Source organism: Lygodium microphyllum, chromosome 11, assembly GCF_053477565.2.
Source record: "Lygodium microphyllum isolate KBCC chromosome 11, Lygodium_microphyllum_v1.1.10, whole genome shotgun sequence".
Taxonomy (NCBI): domain Eukaryota; kingdom Viridiplantae; phylum Streptophyta; class Polypodiopsida; order Schizaeales; family Lygodiaceae; genus Lygodium; species Lygodium microphyllum.
The window spans coordinates 73,981,427-73,999,075 of record NC_141145.1 but is presented as its reverse complement, the minus strand read 5'-3'; the positions used below and the strand labels follow the sequence as shown (position 1 = coordinate 73,999,075).

Here is a 17,649-nt window from a genome sequence, read left to right as displayed (position 1 = left end):
TGGTCTTGACTGGCACTCTATACCATGGGTTATATGAGCTGGATGCTCTTTCAGTTGATCAATTGGCGTACTTAGCGTCCACTCTTACTCCTGGTATGTTCCAAGCGGAGTTATGGCATGCTCGCATGGGGCATGTGAACTATGGTATCTTGATGCTCTTACAGCGTAGACAGATGCTAGATGGATTACCTCTTTTGGAGAGACCTCCTGAGCACTTATGTGAAGGATGTATTTTGGGAAAAATGCATTGGTTTTTGTTTCCCCATGATGTTGCTTTTAGAGCCACAGCTAGGTTATAGTTAGCGCACTCAGATGTATGTGGCCTTATGTAGACAAAGTCATTGGGTGGATGTTACTATTTTGTGACTTTTATTGATGACTTTACACGCTTCTGCTGGGTCTATTCTTTAGTTAAAAAGTCAAAAGTGTATGATGCATTTTTGGCTTTTGTAGCACTTGTTGAGATCCAATCTGGTTGTAAAGTAAAAACTCTCCGTTTGGACTGGGGGGGGGGGAGGGGGATATATGTCCTCTATGCTGAATTCTTTTTTGAAGCAAAAGGGCATTGTTCATGAGTTCACTATTGCTTATACTCCACAACAGAATAGAGTTGCAGAGAAGAAGAATCGGTCACTCATGGAGATGGCTAGCTATATACTGAAAGCAAAGAGCTTGCTACACAGTTTTTTGATGGAAGCTGTTATATGTGCTTGCCATGTTTTGAACAGATGCCCCACCAAAGAATTAAAGAATGTTTCGCCTTTTGAGGCTTGGAACAGCCGGAAACCTCATGTTGGGCACTTTTATACCTTTGGGTGTCTTGCATATACACACATTCCCCAAGTACTTAGAAAAAAGTTGGATAACAAGGTTGTCAAATGCATTTTTGTGGGATATAGTAGTGAGAGTAAAGGCTACAGACTATATGATCCTGTCTCTAAAAAGGTATTTGTTAGTAGGGATGTACTCTTTGATGAAAAATCAGAATTATCCCTTGCTGGTTTTGACATATATCAGGCTGCCCATGATGTATTTGAAGGGCTCCGGCCCATTTCATTTGGTGATTCAGTTGGAGTTTCAGCAAGTGAACTTAATGTTCAGCCAGCTGCTAAATTGGAAAATGCAGAAAATCAGCCATTGGCTGATCTGAATATTCAACAAAGTTCTGAATCTGAAATTCAGCAAGAGCTTGTGCACAGTCAGGAGACAAGACAAATGCCTAGATGGTATTTATAGACTATGAAAGATAGTCATTTGGATGCTCCCACGGCTGGTCATACTAGAAGGCAAGCTCATATGCATGATACTGCACATACCATGGAGTTTATCATGGTAGCAAGTGCAGTTGATAATGAGGAGCCTGAATGTTTTGAGGATGCGCAACACAGTGTGCATTGGATAGCAACAATGCAAGCTGAATTTGATTCTATCATTAAGAATCAAACATGAGATTTAGTGTCGTTGCCCATTGGAAAGAAAGCCATTGGAACAAAATGGGTCTACAAGTTGAAAAGGAATGCAGATGGATCCATTGAGAAATATAAGGAAAGGCTTGTAGCTTAGGGCTATGCACAGAAGAAAGGCATTGACTATGAGGAGACATTTGCTCCTACCTTCTGCATGACTACCATCAGGTCTATGGTTGCTTTGGCTGCCCATTATGGATGGATTGTGCATCGGTTAGATATTAAAATTGTTTTTTTACATGGGGAACTTCGTAAAGAAGTATATGTACAACAACCCATTGGTTTTGCAGTTGAGGGATCCAAACACTCAGTTTGCAACCTGAAAAAGGCTTTATATGGCTTGAAACAAGTGCCTAGAGCTTGGTATTCAAAGATTGATGCTTTTTTACTTAGCCAAGGGTTTATAAACGGCTCATCTGAGTCTACCCTTTACATATGTAAAGAGGGGGGATCCATGCTGATCATTTGTCTATATATTGATGACCTTTTGCTTACAGGGACACATGCTGATCAGATTTCAACATTTAAGCAAAATTTGCAGCAAACTTTTGAGATGTTAGACTTGGGGTCTTAGCATTATTACTTGGGCATTTAGTTCATACATGATGCTAGAGGTATTGGTTTATCACAATTAAGATACATTGGTAAACTCCTTGAGAGGTTTGGCTTACAGGATTGCAAGCTAGTCTGTATACCAATGGAACTTGGACAAAAGCTGTCATTACATGATGACAGTGATCTTTTTGATATACACATATATGCTTCAGCAGTTGGATGCCTTATTAACCTATGCAACACTAGGCCGAGCATACAGTTTGCAGTTTCAGCCACGAGCAGAAATATGTATCAGCCACACATGTCACATCGGCAAGCTGTTAAGCGTGTCTTTCGTTACTTGCAGGGTACTAGATCTCTTGGATTGCTTTATGCCAAGGGAGGACCACTGCACTTACATGCTTACAATGATTTTGATTGGGCTAGTGATTATGATTCACGTCACTCCACTAGTGGCAATTGTTTCTTTCTTGGCTCATCTTGCATATCTTGGCTTAATAAGAAACAATCCACTATTGCCACATCGTCATGTGAAGCTGAATACAATGCAGCTTTCACTACCACAGTTGAATGTGTATGGATTAGATGCTTGCTAGTTGATCTGGATGTATTTGTCACAGAGCCTACTTCTTTGTTCACTGACAATCAGAGTGCCATTGCAGTGGCATGGAACCTAGTGTTTCATACACGCATGAAACACATTGAGATACATTATTACTTTGTCAGAGAGAGGCTACATGTAGGTGATATCAGCCTTGTCTATCGTCCTACCACCAGTAATGTAGTAGGCATCTTCACCAAAGCTCTTCCTTCTGACAAATTTGAAGCATTTCACAATGCTTTAAATTTGATCTCCTTTGGTGGCAGATGATCCTTGTATTTTTTAGCACTCTTTACTCTAGGGGGGTTTGTTGGGTTTCACTTACGCCTATGCTTACAGAGGAGTATTGGCGATCAGTATGGCATTGGGACACTTTTTACTCTCCGTACGAGAGGTTTTTTCCCCCAGACTTATTCTCTTTTTCGTATGTGCCTATGTTACACATTTATGGGCACTTATCATGTTGCACACATTTTTGGGTGCAAACACCCCTTATAACCCTAAGGTTTAAGAATTGTACTTTATACTTTCAGATAACACTCTTTCAGTCTATTGCATTGGGTGTCCTGCTTCACTCTCTACAGAGTCTACTACACTCTCAGCTGAGCTTCGATCCTCTCAGCCTCTCACATATTTATTGGCCTTGATTTTAGTAGTCTTTCACAATCGTTCTCACAGATTTCAGGTTGCAAACCATGGAGATTGCCTTTGGGGCTGACGAAGATTGAGATCTTCGAGGTGGAGACATATGCAGATATTTTCTCTGCACCTGTGTATATTTTTGCATCCTTATACAACATTCTACACTGCAAAGTTGGCTTATAGCAACGAATGCAGGAATCAAGGGTCCCAAATGATCTATGCATGGGAATTTACAGGATATCAATGAGTGGTGTGCCGCCTTAGAGGTCGCAACGGGCTGTCATAAGTATTTGAGAGTAATATGGGAGTCAAATAAGGTTGCCCGCTCTTCCCTACATTATTTGGTTTATGCATTGATAAGCTAGAGAAAATACTTCTCACGGCTATGAATGAAGAGGAAGCCAAAAGCCCGCATATTGGTATGTTTGCCATCTTGCTCCTGCTTTATGCAAATGATGTGGTCTTCTTTACATATACTGGGGAACGTATGCAGTAGTTCATGGGGATTCTTAAATGGTTTTGTCAAGATAGTGGTTTGACGGTGAATATATAAAAAACAAAACTAATGGCTGTGCACACCAAGCAATCAAAGACCCCACCAAAAGTACATTATACGGGACAGTCTATAGAGGTAGTATCTACTTTCAAATATTTGGGGATTGAGATACTTGCAGATCACAGATAGCATACATGTGTGGAGCGGCGATTAGCAGCAGGGAAAGGCAAGTATTATCACTTTGAAAACGACTGCAACTATATAGATACTAAATGCTAAAAAATACGTTGTCTAATTTTTGATACATATGTCCTACAGACGGTATTATATGGAGTGGAAGTGTGGGGGAGGGAGTATCTCCTCATTTGCATGGAACGACATTGAGAAGCTGTAAAAAGCTTTTATTCGTAGACCATCAAAAGCACCACATCATATGTACTTATGCTTTCGGAAATTGACCGTCGGCCAATTGAGGTACATGCTATGATCCGAGTACTGAGATATGCCACTTGAGTACGTCAAATGGATGACAGTAGGCTCCCGAAACGGGCATGGGATGCTAGCATACGCCTACAGAAAACGTGGAAAAGTAAAGTGCTTTTAACAGGATAGGTGTTGGATATGCGAAAATGTTTTAAAGGGTAGGGAGTGGATAGATATCTAGATATGGCATCCGAAGATATATGCATGGACACATTTCAATCAGACCTCTTACGAGCGTATCAAGAAAAATATCAAAGCAAGGGAGCAAATGGCAAACTTGCTTATTACAGTATGCATATCTATCCTTCATCTTGGGAATCCTACATGCAGGTAGAGGCACATACGCAGCCATACATAGCCAACCTACTCTCAGTGATATTTAGATGGAGTATTGTACGACTTCGAACTCAATCGCACACTTTATTGATCGAGACAGGTGCATGGAGTGGACAGGCAAGAGAGACGAGGTTATGCAAGCTGTGTGGACTATAGAGTGTAGATTCAGAGGAGCACATGATTATGACATGCGTAGCATATGCACACGTATGGGCTGACTTTGATATCCCTTTACAAGGGCCACTTCATGAGTTTTTGATCACTACTCCTATATTGAAGTTAGGGGCTCTTATCACCCGCATGTTACACTTTCGGGAGAACCACGTTGCATAGATCGTTCTTTCACCGTAGCTACCCCTTTCCTACCATGGGGGAGGAGAATCATTGTATATCTGGAAAGGTCCCATGGGTCATAATTTGGCCTTCCGTAGACGATAATAAACTACTCTACTCTACTCTACTCTCTCTCTTCTCTCTCTGTTCACTCTTTGTCTTGGTCATTCGCTTCCGCATTGCTTCACTTTGACATGGTATTAGAGAATTGATTAGGCTAGAAGCTGTAGATCTTACGATTGGATAAGGGTGGAGAATTTGTTTCTAATGAGCTTGCTCGTTTTTATGCAGATCGTGGTATTCTCTAGGAGTTTGCAAATATAAATACCCCTCAGGAGAATGGCATCTTGGAGCAGAAGAATCGCAGTGTGATCGAGATGGCCTATATCATGATGGAGCCCCGTTAGACACCTTAGTGTCTAAGGGCTAAGGCTTTGGCTACTGCATTTCACATCCTTAATTGTTCTCCTACTTCCATTGTTGTTGGTATGACTCCATATGAGACGAACATTGGGTCTAAGCCAAATGTTTCTTATTTCAGGGGTTTTAGGCGTGATGCCTTATGTTTACATCTCGAAGGCATGGTGTGACAAATTTGAAGCGGTTTTCAAAAGATGGTCATTCATTGGACAGGCAGCAGGTACAATAGGTTTCCTAGGCAATGATTGGTGTAGGAGTGCCACGTGGCAGGTGCCACATGTTAGGCGACGACAGTTTGCAGCTGGTCGGCCAGTTTGCTGACCAGTCGGCTGCATTTCGGGGTTTTTGGCTGGCCTATTTATTGGCCCTGATTTCAGCAGTCTTTCACAATTGTTCTGAAATCTATGCAGCCGACTTGCTATTTCTGGGTTTTTTTGTTGGCCTATTTATTGGCCCTGATTTCAACAGTCTTTCACAATTGTTCACACAGATTTCAGACTGGAGAACGTGGAGATCGCCCTCAGGGCTGACGAAGACTGATCTTCAAGGTGGAGACATACGGGGACATTCTCTCTGCACCCATGTATATTTCTGCATCCTTATACAACATTCTACAATACAGATTTTTTGCGTTTCATTGTCTCTTTCACTCTCTCTCTTTTGTCCGTTCACTCTTTGTCTTAGTCATTCGCTTTTGCATCGCTTCACTTTGACAGGGCTGATGGCACTATAGATAGGTACAAAGCATGTTTGGTAGCCAAAGGTTATGCACAAAAAGAGGGCATCGATTATGAGGAGACATTTGCTCCTACGTCCTGTATGAGTATAGCTAGGTGTGCTATTGCGATGATTGCAAATTATGGTTGGAAGATACATCAGTTGGACAGCAAGATGGCATTCTTGAATAGTGACCTACATGAAGATGTTTATGTGTCATTACCTCTAGGGTTTGTGTGGTGTAAGGCAAAGAGCATATGGTTTGCAAATTGCATAAAGCTCTTTATGGCTTAAAGCAAGTTCCTTGTGCATTGTATGCTAAGATTGTTGCTTATTTGGTTAGTATCAGGTTCACAAATAGTCCAATTATACCTACTCTCTACACTAAGAATGAAGGGAGGGACCTTTTGGTGATCATTTTATATGTAGATGATATGTTGCTCAATGGACCAAAAGAGCATGGAATTGCATATTTCAAGGCTGAACTGAAATATCCCTTTGCTATGTCAAATATGGGCTATTTACACTATTGTTTGGGGATTCAATTTACCCAAAATCAGCATGGCATCATCATATCACAATCCCAATATGTAGATAAGCTTTGGCATAGGTTTAATATGCAAGATTGCAAATCTATGTGCAGTCCTATGGAGCCAGGATTCATGCTGTCCATGCATGATAGTGAGGAGATGTCTGATGTTGCAATTTATTGCTAGGTTGTTGGCTGTCTTATTTATCTTTGTAGTACATGTCCTGGCATACAGTTTGGAGTATCTCTAGTGAGTAGGTTTATGCATAGCCCATGGATAGTACATTTGCAAGGTGTTAAGTGGATCTTGAGATATTTGCAAGGTGCTTAGTCAGATGCTTTATTTTTTCCTAGGGGGAGACTTGCACTAGCAAGCTTACAGCGATTAGATTGGTATGGTGATTCAAACGTTAGACATTCTACTAGTGGACATTGTTTCTTTTTGGGCCATTAATGCATTTCATGGCTAACTAATAAACAACCTATAGTGGCTACCTTGTCTTGTGAGGCTGAATACAAGGCAGCCTTAACCGCAACAATGGAATGTTTATGGCTGCCTATATTGTTGGCTAATCTATAGATTTATTTGGAGGGTTCTACGCCCATCATTTCTAACAGTTAGAGTGCTATTGTTGTGGTACAGAATCTTGTATTTCATGCTCACATGAAACACATTGAGGTACATTACCGTTATGCAAGGGGGAGATACTAAACGTAAGGGGAAGATGCTATGCAAGAGAGATTAGTTTGATGTATGTCCCTACACAAGAGAATGTTGGCAACATTTTCACCAAAGCACTTCCTCATGAGAAGTTCGAGGCTTTTTGAAAGTCCTTAAACTTGCTACCGTTTGGTGATTAATCTTCCTGTACTTCCATCACATTGGTACTGCAGGGGGGTGTTAGAATTTTTCAGTTCTATGGGCAATGCCCAAGGTTTTAGTCAGTTGGTTTGTAGTGTGAATAGAACTAAGTTGATGAGTTGTGTCTCCACATTTAGACTTAGTTCTAGAGTTAGCTAACTTCAATTGAGTTAGAGATTTGGTTTACCTTAGACCTAAGATTGTACTTTCATACTATCTCTTTCAGTTCAGCAAGTACATTATCATTTTCAGCTCACGCTCTCTACTCTACTATCTACTATCTTCTCTCACTCTCTTGTCTCTCTCCTTCATAACTAGTTCAGTTTGCAAGAGAGAGGAGCTACCATAACTCGATATTTTCTACATACAACTTTTAGACATAGAGATCTTTAGATGTTAACCTCATACTAGGATGCACTTTTCTTTCACTTTCATAATGAGATGATGTTGGACAAAGATGCACTTTAGTTTTGTCTCACAGGTCACATTGGCCTTTTGTAGACATGTGTGTGTGTGTGTGTGTGTGTGTGTACATACATACATACATACATACATACATATACATACATATGTGTGTGTATGTGTGTGTGTGTTTCCATGAAGATGCTCAAGTTAAATGAAAGTATTTACATCAAGCCTTCTAGCCAGCTATAAAATAGCATGAAAATCCCAGTGATCATGAGTCAAGCCAAAAGGCAACCAAAACATACCACACAAATACCATGTAGGTGGCACAATAGAAGTAGAGAAAATAATATCCAAGCAAGGAACAGACACATCAAGGACTAGGTCTACCGAAATTATGGAAGAGATTTGTCATAACAGTAATCCTGGAATATAGGCCACAGGACCACAGATACACAAGGACAAATAAAAAATGAAGGCATTATGGGTGAACTAAATGTGCTAGAGAGCTGTCCATTTGAGAAAATGGAAGAGGTAGGGATGATTTGATTGTAGCATGGACAAAAAAGGCATCTTGCCTAAGACCCAAGAATGGATGTGTGTCCCATTAGCGAGTCATTGAGGTCCGCATACAGGAAACAAAGCTCCAAATTTGTCTCGCTATAGAGCAACAGATCAAGATATCAATCGGTGTCTTATTACATGTAGTTCAAAAGGTACATCAACCCTGTGAGATCTTGCGAGCATGTAGTATATTCCTAGCGGGAAGGCCCCCAATAAGTAGTCTCCATATAAAAGCTTTTCTCTAATAAGCAATCTTGGATTTCCATAGTTGGAGAAATCTATCCCACCATTTCCCTTTGGAATGATGGACATGCCATACTTTATTGTCTTTCTCAGTGACCCATCTTTTCTTGTATACCATCCTAATGTCGATCTCATTAGTTGATCTTTTTTGAAAATCATCACGTTTCACAAATATCCAATCCTCCCAAGGTGAAGAAGGCTGAAAAGCAAGCAATTTGAGTGCTCCTGCAAGGAAAACCGAACTTGGCTATAGACTCTAGGCGGCCGAATGTATTGGCGAATGCCACAGAAAGAATGATGTCCAAGGAATTATGGCATCATGTACTATCTACAACCCCAATCAAGACATTCGATTAAATTTATCTCACTACAAGTCTTTATCAGGCCAATCTAGTAGCCTCGAAGTGGCTAGCACTTCCTTATGTAATGAATTTGCCTCCCTTTTGAAGATGAACCGTGAAGCAAAGAATCTACTACAATCAAATGAGTTAGTAGAAAGGACTGTGAAAGTTTAAGAGGCTACATGGAATTCAATATATATGCCACCAAGAAACATGGATAACTATGAGATCGTGTAAGATATGAGTCTCCTCAATAAAAAAATTCACAATATTTTTTTCCAAGGATGAATCTTCACACATAGGGCTTGCAAAAGTACCATTAAAATGCACAAATTACCTTAATAATCTCGGATATTGGACACCTTGTTGGCCCCAAAACTGGCACCCCTTTCTGTATTTCTTTAACTTGATTGCTAATGGAATGAGTACAAGCTACGATTTACAATCTCCTTTGTTGTAGTAACAATCAACAATTAATTCGGGCTAATTGCCCCTTGATTTTTCAACCAAGGCTTGTACGAATGGAACCTTCAACTGGCCAAATTCTACCCCAAATTACAATGAATGGGTTGGCATCTGAATTCCTTGATAATTACACAAATTTCAGGTGCTGAAATCAATGTACAATGCCTTCACCAATTGGCACGGGACCTGAGATGGCTGTCAAATCTTAATTTCTGTGGAAATTTAGGGTTTACAGTAGAAATCTCTCTACTGTCCATGAAATTTCACTGAGATTTGCTCAAAATGATTGAGAAATGCTGAGATCTCCTGAGAATGTGTTGGAGAAGGTGAAAGAGTTCCAAGATGAGAGAGAAATCTGATTTTCTTCACAAGAAAACCCTCAATTCTGCCTACTGCTTGCTCCAACTTGCATTTAATGTAGTCACCTACTTCCATGTACCTCCAAAATGATGTCATTTGATTAGCAATGCTGTTGCCAGTCCATGCAAGGTGACTCCTTGGTATCCCCTGCTTATTGACGCCCCCAGATGGCTGTGTTCTGCAGAGCAAATTGCTGTTCTCTGAGAAGAAAATGGATATTGACTCTCTCTCTCTCTCTCTCCCAAGTTGTAAACTGACTAAATGGTTGAGACTTAGCCCCCAAAAACGTTTTCTCAGTTTGCATGGGTATTTTTTCCAAGTGACAACCTTTTAAACTCATTTTTTAGCATTATTCAGCCATTTAATTAATTTTCAGAATTAAATAAACTTCACCTAGTTGACCCCAAAACTAGTGCCCCTTTCCGTATTTCTTTAACTTTAATTGCTAATGGATTGAGTATAAGTTGAGATTCCACAATCTCCTTTGCTGCTCCAAAAAGCTCATTGCTGTACATACAATCAACAAGCAATTTGGGCCAATTGCCCCTTGATTTTCACCCCGGAATTGCACAAATGGAACCAGCAACTGGCCAAATGTTGCCCCAATTCACGATGGATGGCCTAGCATCTGAAATCCCTATCAATTCCACGAATTTGAGGTACTGATTTCAGTGTACAATGCTTGATGATATAACTTGTCACAACTTTTGCCTTGGACACCCACTGTATCCTTGGGATCCTTGGCCTGCTACCATGAAATAACTGCCATGTGCATCACATGTGCTAAATAACTTTGCACATTTGATTAATAACTTAATCAAATGTTATCAGCAAGATTAAATCATCTCAAAATTTCACGTCCCCGTGATAGCTACCATACAGAGATTGACATCTAACAAAGCTGCTCCCCCCAAGTGCTTTGAAGTAGTAACATGCTAGCAAGAAATCCACAGTTGGCCTAAATGATTCCCTTTCTTTTTCCACAACATAAAGAGATGGGTTGCACCAAGAGAGACTTCTTGGTCCAAGAAAGTAAGAGAAGAAAATACGAGACCATACTAATCATGATGGATCGAGCCACTTTGAATTGCACATGAAGAGGCATGCCCGTAGATTTCTAGTCCATGAACCTATCATGAATCCAGGAGGACATCCAATCAAGCAAGGCTTGAGGAGCCACATCCATACCAATGAATATCCCAGGTGTTAGGCAATTTTACTAAAACCAGCCTTCCTCCTCAGAGATATAGGAATGACCCGATTGATTAACAATTACAACAAGCATAAAATTCACATAAATGAAATGCACACTTTACCACTTTAATCTTGGACAATAGATAGCTTGTTGGTCCCAAAATTGGTGCCCTTTGTGGTATTTTAACTTTTATTGCAAATGGATGGAGTACAACTGAGGTTCTTTGATCTCCTCCATTAACCCAAGTGTCTCTTGCTATCAATATTGACCAGCAAGCCTTCAAACCAACTTGACCCTTAGTTTGCTTGGGGATTGGCCTTCACTGTGCTCCTTAAAAGATGAATTAAGCCCCAAATGTGATATGGCTTGGTTGGCCTCTTGAATGTCCTTGAAATTTTTTAATTTCAGTTGCCAGAATTCAAGTCCTAGGCCCTCATTTTTGAGCACACATCGCAAGGTGGTTGTCAAACCCTAATTTCTCCTATCAATTAGGGTTTATAGCTGGTTGGCCTCTTGAATCTCTCCGAAATTCTTTAATTTCAATTGCCAGAATTTAAGTCCTAGGCCCTCAATTCTGAGGACATATTTTGAGGTGGTTGTCGAACCCTAATTTTTGTTATAAATTAGGGTTTATAGTAGCAATTTTCCAATATCTTCACCTATGATGACTCAGATGTTTGGATTATGTTGAGATAACTAGAGGGTTGTAGGATGAGAGAGAATGTTGTAGAGAGAGAAACTTTAAAGTTTTATTGCAAGAAAGGAGGAAAATCTGTTATTGCCTTGCTTAAACATCCATGGAACTTGCCACCTACAACTTGGGATCACCAGAAAGGCTATTCCCCCCCTCTTGTATGCTCTCACCTGCACCATCAACACGGGTTTAGTTTAAGCAAATGTTTTACTTCTACATGATTGACAAGTACTTTTGAGGTCCAGTAACAGGCCATACACATATCAAGGATCAAAAGAGGCACAATAATCATGTGGCCTTGAGAGTCCTACAGTCTGACGATGTTCTCTTTGGCATATTTTTGGTAAAGGTGAGCAAAAAAATCATAAGTTTGATGATTGTTATCATACAATACCATCTATACAGGCCAGCAATATATACTTCTTGCATGTTCATTCTGGAGATATTGAACCCTACATGTCGAGCATTGTGTGCAAGCATCCAAGTTATTAGAGGAGTTGCCACTTTAATGTGAATTCAGTAAGTGTTTCAATAAAGATTGAAGGTGCTGCACTTCAGCTCGAAAAACAGGGGCATGGTGAATCCCATATGCATTGGACAGCACACAAGCATTATATCAAAAAATAGACCATGTGTATATGCCTCCAGAAAGTACTCATTTTCCAAATGTCTCAATGAGCTGCTGCACATATACTGAGAATGGATCATGCATTAAAAACGGACTGATTGAAGCCGAGTCAAATTTCTTAGCAAGTCCTTAAAAGCATCTATTAGCTGATGTAACATTCCTAACACTAGAGTATAGTAATGGGAGAGAGTATATTATCACTCCACACACACACACACACACACACACACACACACACACACACGTGTATGCATGCATGCGTGCACGTGCACATACACACAGATCATACATGCACAACAGATGTTCTCAAATGAATTTATCATTATAGAGTCATTGTAAACAAGATTCTTTTGTTGTAATGTTGTATAAGCACAACTTTCTGAAGCCTACCTGTCTATTATTTGAAAGACAGGAGGGTGCTTCTGTATCTAGCAAGAATGTGTTTGGAAACAATGCTTTTATGCTAAGTCTGAATCCTGAAATTGCAAAAATGGTTAGTGCTTTCAAGATCCTCTCAGTTTTCTCAGATAAGTACTAGTAAATTGCTGAAACAGCTAGTGCTTTAAGAGTCCGTGGTGTTTTCAAATACTGGTAAATCAGAAACAATCAACTCATGTTGGAATATTTCTATCATGTCGGAATATTTCTTACATGTGCTATATATACATTCTTGGTTGGACTTTCTTTCTCCTTTTACTGGAAGGCCATCCTTCATAGTTGCTATTCTTTAACACCTGATGTTGAGACTCATTCTCTTCCTCTCTTTAGACCTTGTCTAATTTCTTGATTCTTCTTGGTATTTATGGGTCTGGAGAACCAGCAACTATGTTGACTACCATGAGGCCTTGGAGAGTAGTTTCAGCACATGTTGCAAGCCCCTTGATCATGCTTTGAAAAATATATATATATATATCAATATGCCATGCATGCTATGGCTAGAATCTTATCATTTTCATCAATTTGGATTATCTAACACTCACCACTAAATCAAAGTATTTGGGGTCAGAGAGGTCAGTTGTGGACGACCATGCTCATTTGACAGAAGTACTGTATTGCAAAGTTCAGGGCTACCTTGCCTTGTGAGGATAGGAAAGTCACGTGCTGGTTTATGACAACCAAATGCAGCTCCATATCCCAAAGCTGATAGGCTGTGGGAAGCAATATTGCAGGAGATGAAGATATGCCTTTTAGACTTGGCACCCAACTTCTTCCTCTTCTCATCTGGTACAAGTGCCCATAAATATGATAGCATGAGCTTTGCCTACAACCAAGGACATGGTCCTCTAATGTCCGCTTAGTTATTTGAGGATGGCCCTTGGGGTCACTCGTAGCTGTGGAATTTCCATATAGGTGTGGACTTACTCCTAGGGTCAAGTTTGTGGCCCTAGACTGCTGTGTATGTGTGAGGTTGGCCTTTTGGCCAAACTTGTTGTAGTCAAACAAGTGTGAGCTTGGCCAATGCTCATATGAATGATGTAGGTGTTTGGGGTGCATGTGTTTCAAAAAGGGACAAGTGGAAGCGCTAGATGCTAATCATCTCTATCCTGCTGATTGGATAGAGACCCTGGGGCTTGTTGTCCTCCCTCTCCACTTTGCTATCGACATGGACTTTGTATCAGCTCCAGCCAGGTATTTGAGCACATGTACTTTGTTGTAAAGTCTTCTCAGTAATATAACTAGCCAATTTTTTATTGCAAATAAAAGAAAAAACACAACAATACTAGGATCTTCAACCAAATGCACTAGAATCTAGAGAGAGGGAGAGAAAGAAAGAAAGAAAGAAAGTTATATTAACGTCTACAACAGGCCAAGTTGGCCTATGAGACCAAAATGTTGCATACAAAATGTCTGGGAGATTTCAAAAGTCCCAGTGAAGCTAACGTTTATGCTATGTTGAACTAAATTGAGTAGGTACAAAATGATATCTAGACTAGATACAATCTAGAGGTACTCCCAGTGCGGTGTGGAACTGCTCCTGGAGTGTTCATCCTAGGATGTCCCGTATGGGTCAGTCTAACATGGAGAGACTAAAGTGGCGGGGCAGGGCCCTCCGATGGCGGCGTAGTAGAGAGAGAGAGAGAGAGAGAGAAGAAAGAAGAGGAGAACATGTCGCCTGTGTGCTGGCCCCTGCCACCATTGACCTGAACTGTGCACCGTCTGTGTGCTCCCTTTCCTGCACTCACCTGCTTGCCAGCCTGCTGCAACACACCCCTGTTGCCCTGTGCATGTGTCATGCAGGGGTTGGCTGCGACTGCAATAGGAGGAATGGAGAGAGAGAGAGAGAGAGAGAGAGAGAGAGAGATGAGAGAGAGAGAGAGGGAGGGAGGGAGAGAGAGCCATCACACCAGCATCCTGTTAGAGAGAGAGAGAGAGAGAGAGAGAGAGAGAGAGAGAGAGAAAGGAGGGGGCGAGAGAGAGAGAGAGAGAGAGAGAGAGAGAGAGAGAAAACGACGAACGCGATGTCGGGGAGCGCGTCGCCTGTCGCGCCGCCATAGCCAGGTTCGCCAACGTCGTCTGCGCCCGTCGTCGCCTGCAGCTGCCTGCCGCCCGTCGCCTGCAGCTGCCCGTCCCCTGCCGTGGCCCGTCGCCCGTCGCCTGTTGCCTGCAGCTGCCCGTCGCCTGCAGCTGCCCGTCGCCTGCAGGCCTGTCACCCATTGCCCGCCCCTGACGCCCTGTTGGCCGCGGCTGCCCCTGGCGTCCTGTTCCGTCGGGCGCAGCTGGGTCCTTCGCCCCGTTGCTGGTCGGCCCATCGCCAGCGGCCCCCGCCCTGTTGTCGCCCGCCTGTGTGGTGAGCTCTGCACCAGTTTTTGTTCGTTTGCCCTCTGAGTTTTAGGGTTTCTGCTGGCGAGGCCCTTGCCCTGCGCCCTCGACTATCCCGTGCTGCCGTCGACTGCCAGACCTGTGCCCCACCCTCAGGCCCGTGCACCGTTAGGGTTGCGCCCTGCCACACGCGCTCGTGGGACAGGCCACGACTCAGGCTGACAGGACGCGTGTGAAGACAGCAGTATGGCTGGCCTGGATTTGGACTTTCTTGACCGGACGGTGGCAGCCCTTGGCCCTGATTCTGATGCAGAGGAGCCGGAAGATATGGTGCCATGCACGGAGGAGTTACCGCCGACTTCTGAACAGCCGCCTGCCGGCAAACGCTCCAAGCATACGCCTGATGAGCCAATGAGCCCTCCGGAACGCTCCTATGCGCAAGTGGCCTCTGATCCTGTGGATTCGCAGGAAATTGACTGGGAGCATTTGCTGGACTTCGCCAATACTCTGCTTGGTGATTATGTCCAGCATAATACCGAATCTTTTTCTGTTGCGGGAACGGATGATGTGCTGGAAGCCACGGTCGACCCCAAATCAGTCTTGCGATCCTTCTCGGTGTTCTATGACCGTGCCGTTATACTTTTCTTCACTGGCAGGATCCCAGTGCTTTCGCACATTCGCCAGTGGTTGCACCATCTCTTGCAAGGGGAGTCGGTTGAGGAGATCTTCCTTGGACCTCGCGGGTTTTATGAGGTCCTGCTGAAATCAGAAACGCATCGCGCTGAGCTCCTGTCCAAGTTGCCGCTATTCTTTGATCGCCGCTTGGTTCATGTTGTGCCATGGCGCCCCATGGCCGACTTCCAGCGTCTGCTTCAACGCGAATGCCCGGTGTGGGTGGAGGTGGAAAACTGTCCGGCGGTCTATTGGCCCATGTTGAAGGATGCGATGGCAGTTGTGGGAACAGTGCTGGTTCCCCCAAGCCTCAGGGCGATGAACCGCAACCGTTTATGCATGCTCTGGGACACGGCCAGGAAAAGGCCCACGTGGCTTCGCCTCAATTGTTTGGGCATGCATCCTTTGTATTTTCGCTTAAAATGGGGCAACTTTGCGGGCCACTGCTTTTCATGTGGAAAACTGGGGCATTTCATGGCTGAATGCCCTGAAAAGCAGACGTCTTCGGAGGATGCGCAGGTTGCGCTGCCCAAGGACGACATGGTGCTTGATGCCACGCCCCAGGAAGCCCTTCAGTCTCCTCATGTCATGGATAAAGGCAAACAACAGGTCCTGAGTGTGGATTCCGGTCGCACTGACTGGATTGAGGCACGTCCTAAAAAAGGTAAAAAGTTGGATGCAGGCCTGGTAGATCCTGGGCCTCCCGCTTCCCAGGATTCCGTGCGCACGTATACGCGCCGGAAAGACATGCCCACTTCACAGCAGGCTGCGCGTCCTACGGCCCCGTCGGGCCCCCGCAATCAGTCTCCAAGGAGAGCCTATACCGACGGCCCCAGAGGCCCACCTGCCAAGCTGGCGTTCGATGCCAAAGGAAATGTTATTACACCCTGGGATCGGCGTTATCCCTGCCCCTCTCCCAAGGTAGTGGATTTTCCTTCTACCTCCAAAGCAGGTCGCTAGAATTCTTTCGCTGTATTGGCTGATTTTCTAGATGAGGGTGTCCTGGATGCTCTCGCGGAAAAGGTGAAATCGAGGCAGCAGGCGCCTCGTTCCTGACTTCCTTCTTTGAGAATACATGAAGATAGCCACGTGGAATGTGCGAGGCATTTGCTCTCGCCATAAGCAACATGCCATGTGGACCGTCTTGCACGAGAACCAGTGGGATGTATTGTGTGCAGTTGAGCACAAAAGTCACGGTGAAGCAGGGAAAGTGATAGATTGTCATGGATTTCGTCTGTTTTATGCAGGGACTCATGCTTCGCACTATTCGGGCGTGCTGATGATTGTCCATGAGAAATATCAGCCTGTCCTTGTTAAAAATGATGTGCAGGGCCGGTTTCTGGTGATCGAAGTCTTATTTGAAGGAGAGATTTTATGGCTGTTGGGCCTCTATGCTCCGAATGATCCCGCATCCCGACGGGATCTTTGGTCCACTTTGCAAGGCTCCATGTCACTCGGCCGAAGGGGGTTCTTGATGGGCGATTTCAATATGTGTGTTGACTCTTCACAGTCCACTTCAGGGCATTCGGTAATGGATACGCCGGAAAGCCGGGTGTGGAATTCCTTTGCTTTGCACGTGCTCAAGCAAGATCTTTGGTCGTGGCTTCACCCTTCTTTTTCAGGGTTTACTTTTCATTCCGCACAATATGCAACTACCTGGTCGCGACTGGACAGAATATATATCATGCAGGGCGATGATTTTCTTCCCGAGATGCTGGAGATGAAGGTCTTGCGGCAATATGCATTGTCGGACCATTTCCCCCTCCAGCTTGAGATGCGAGCACACTCTATTGCACCTTTTGTGCAATTCCTGGATAGGCTCCCTTTACGTTTCAACTCCTCTTATTTGAAGCATTCAATTTTCCAGGGCTATATGCAGCAG

General features: G+C 43.2%; 1 protein-coding gene across 20 annotated transcripts in view; it reads left to right on the top strand.

Annotated features, from left to right (window-relative positions):
* The window catches only part of LOC148028961 (uncharacterized), a 166,100-nt gene that overhangs the window by 31,415 nt on the left and 117,036 nt on the right, over positions 1-17,649 (top strand). For 12 of the 20 annotated variants that reach the window (XM_087687739.1, XM_087687748.1, XM_087687747.1 and 9 more), the window contains one exon: positions 12,748-12,828. The exons of the other annotated variants lie outside the window; for them this stretch is intronic. In XM_087687739.1, the coding sequence (XP_087543865.1) occupies positions 12,748-12,828 (81 nt within the window). The remainder of the gene's footprint in view (positions 1-12,747; positions 12,829-17,649) is intronic. 20 annotated transcript variants of the gene reach the window in all.